This window comes from Polypterus senegalus, chromosome 18 (genome assembly GCF_016835505.1).
Source record: "Polypterus senegalus isolate Bchr_013 chromosome 18, ASM1683550v1, whole genome shotgun sequence".
Taxonomy (NCBI): Eukaryota; Metazoa; Chordata; class Cladistia; order Polypteriformes; family Polypteridae; genus Polypterus; species Polypterus senegalus.
This window is the reverse complement of record NC_053171.1, coordinates 36753314-36756905: the sequence shown is the minus strand read 5'-3', so window position 1 is coordinate 36756905 and position 3592 is coordinate 36753314. Positions and strand designations below refer to the sequence as shown.

Sequence of the window (3592 nt, the reverse complement as noted above, 5' to 3'; positions counted from 1 at the left end):
ACACTAAAATTAAGACATGGGATGCAATACTAATGCGCTAAAACCATCCAAAACATTTTGATCCAAAACATATCACCATCTGTAACCTGTAATAAAAGGTTAAAATGTTTACTCAACATAGAATGACACTTCCTGGAGCTGATTTAAGGTTTTATCTTGGGGAGAATCAAACAATATATACATCTACTGTATTTTCGTAAGACTTAAGAGTTGCACAGGTTTAAGCTTTTCCAATTATGGAAACAATATGCATTCAGTAATACCAAGATTTATTTATCACAATATAAAAAAAACTGAGAAACTCCTTAGTTATTACAAAGGGCAAGCTGCACAGCAGCACAAAGGCCCAAAAAACTGACTTACTTATCAAAGGAAATGGGGAGGGGGAGTAAATTTAAATTACATTTTTCCTGTACATTTTAAGATGATGACATGACTAAATTATATACAAAAGACTTAAATTCTTAATACAGCCAAACTTCAATAGAAATAAAATTAAAAAATATGGCACTGTTAAAAACTTTTTTTTTTTTTTTTTAAATTCGAACTCTTAAATGTCCCATGTATCTCTAATCTTTTGAAACAAACTTATCTAATAAGCAACATTAAAATGTGGTCTTACTTGCAGGTCATGAGCCACGTTTAATAGATTTTTAATAAAAGATTTTGATGACGGTTGTAAAAGATCAGCAAATGCACAACAGACAGGTCGAACAAGTTAGTATGGAGAAGACACACCAGTGTCACTGACATCCCATCCCAACAGGATCATTAAAACAATGAAAAAAGTGGGTCTGTTCAAGCAATTGGTAGTATATTTGTACTCTGTAAACAGTACATTATATACAAGAATACTTTCACAAAGCTGTAACAGAATGTTAAAAAAAAAAAGTTAACAGAAGATGCGTCTCTGCACATTTAAAATGAGTTGGAGTAACTCTAAAGAACCATTTCAAAAACAATTTAGAGACATCCCTTTTTCAGGTGTTTCAAATCAATGTCATTTTAACTTTACTAATTAAAAACTCCACCTCCATTGGCCTTATATTTGGTAAAATAAGCAATCTACATTAAAGCAGTTTATAAAAAGAAAATGCCAGGAACTAAGAAGGGAAATTATGATTGAACCCCGCCCCCCCCCCCTTTTTGCCATTGTGAAACAAAACTACACAATCAACGGGGAATTAAGAGTGTACAGCAATCACCTTTTTAGTTAAATAATCCCCTGAAGAATATTATCTTAGACAACTGAAGGCATACTAGAGCAAAGCCAAACTAAATAAGCCAAAGATTCCTTTTTTTTTAAAAAAAATGATTAGTTATGGGGTCATTATCCAAAGAAAAAATATAATCATACTTCTCTTTATTATATATTCTTCTGAGAAGTCACAATATAATTAGGTGATAATTGCTTTTTGCTTGTTCTAAATCAGTCCTTCTTCAACTATTAAGACTTGTAGTTTGAAGTGAGCCATGTGAGTCCTTCATATAGTCCATCCCCCGTTGTCGCACAGGAAGGCTGCACATACCAATTTCTATCGCGAATGCGGGTCAATCCCAATTTCTCTTGTATCTCGTGCGGCTTCATTGCATCGGGAAGGTCTTGCTTATTGGCAAAAATCAAGATGATGGCGTCCCTCATCTCCCGGTCATTGATGATGCGGTGCAGCTCTTGTCTGGCTTCGTCGATGCGATCTCTATCGGCACAGTCCACCACAAAGATTAACCCTTGCGTCCCCGTGTAGTAGTGCCGCCACAGCGGCCTGATCTTGTCCTGGCCACCAACGTCCCACACATTAAACTTGACATTCTTATAGGTGACAGTCTCCACGTTGAATCCCACGGTGGGAATGGTGGTGACGGACTGGCCCAGTTTCAGCTTATAGAGGATCGTTGTCTTCCCGGCTGCATCAAGTCCGAGCATTAATATCCTCATCTCTTTGTTGCCAAATATCTTGGATAGCATCTTCCCCATTTTGTAAACTTTGCATAAATATTCCCAAACACTTAGGAAACGGGTATTCAGTGTCAGCTGCCCAGTGTTCTAAATTGCAATAGTATATCTCCAAAATGGATTTATTTGGGAAAACTTTCAGAATTCATTCAAGGCCACAAGCTAATATCAAAACGAAAACTTGTATTTTTAGGTCAGAATGAAACAAAAAATATACTGACTTCGACCTTTTCTACCTTCTGTTCATCTTCGGAACTAAATGGCAACCAAACAAAACATTACGCTGAGAACCCCCAAAAACTCAACATTCCGGTCTTCCCTTTCACTTAAAATGCCTTGCAAGTTTTGCCCTCCTTCAGAAAGTTTGAGAGAAGTACGGTCGTGAACACCTTTTACTAAGCAAATTCGAACTGCACTTCTGTTGTCAGTTCCGAGGAAAGGCAAAGGGGTGTGGAAGCAAGAGAGATGTCAACTCCTAGCGGCGGGACACTCGAGAATTCGGATCAAGTCCTTTTTGCACACCGTTTCGTTTACGGAGTGAATTTGCTGTCAGTTACAGGCCTTTTCTTTCCGTCACACAGAATATCCGGAGTCTGGTTGAAAAAACGCCGGCTAGTCGAGCAGGCCGCCAGGAAGGCCTTGTCTTACTTTCCTGAATTTCGCGGAGGGCTGCGTCTGTGTAGAGGCTTCCGACGCCCTCCTTTCGTCCACTACCGGGAAGCAAAGGACAAAAAAAAATTTCCTTTCAAATGACAACAAAAAATAAAGTCCCCCTGCCGGTCACCCGGACTTCTCGTGCCGTATATTCAGAGCCAAATCAACTGCGGCCGGACCCACTCCAAAGGTCACCAATTCTTCCGACACGCTTCCTCTCCTAGCACTGCTTCTCCCTAGAAACGATCAAATTGGGAAAGAAAGGAAGAATGGATAACGTGGTGTTAGAATTGCTAGAAGTTTCAGTAAAATGTCCCACCTTTTCAGATATGAAAGACACTCCCCGCCCAGAAAAAAATAAAGCATGAACGGTTGGTCCTCTTTCAGCGCCGCTGGCGTATTTTACCTGTTACTGTAGTAGCGGCCCCTCCGTTCTTAGCCCGTCCCGCCGAACCCTCACTCGCGCCGCTCTTTTCTGTTCCTCTCTGGCGCGCACACTCTGTCTCGCCCCGCTCCGCGACTCGGCTTGAACAACTCGGCTCTCTCTGCTTGCGCTCAGCCGGAAAAGGCGCGGACCTAACTTCGCCGCCACTTCCTCCTCCTCCCGCTGCTTCTGCGGCTGAGGCTCGCGCACACACGCAGGCGATTGGGCGGGGCATGCGCAATAGCAACCTCTCGCCTGAATGGTACTTTCGTTTCCTATTCACATTCATGTGAAATGTTTTTACCAGCTCGTTTATCTCATACTAATAGTAATAACCATTCACTCTAGATAGCAGGTATGAAAGTTGTAACAGAGAAGAAATTGACAACTATGCTGTCCTCTCAATTGGATCAAATGGGAAGTAACTGCATGCTAAGTTTTGCACTTTTCTTTTTAATTGACGAATTGTGCAAAAACCGCAAGGTAAATCTATTCTATCCTCTACTTCTAAACTACTTAAACGTACTACTCAAATAAGGCCAGCGACATATTGGCTCAAG

At 40.8% G+C, this 3592-nt stretch overlaps 1 protein-coding gene across 1 annotated transcript; it reads right to left on the bottom strand.

The window, feature by feature from the left end:
* Window positions 1-521: 521 nt before the first annotated feature.
* On the bottom strand, window positions 522-3328 carry arf6a (ADP-ribosylation factor 6a). The gene is made up of 2 exons (XM_039741112.1): window positions 3015-3328; window positions 522-2844 (listed from the first exon to the last, which is right to left on the bottom strand). Exon 2 carries the CDS (start codon window positions 1973-1975, stop codon window positions 1448-1450), a length of 528 nt encoding a protein of 175 aa, XP_039597046.1. The 5' UTR covers window positions 1976-2844; window positions 3015-3328; the 3' UTR covers window positions 522-1447.
* Between the last annotated feature and the right edge of the window lie 264 nt (window positions 3329-3592).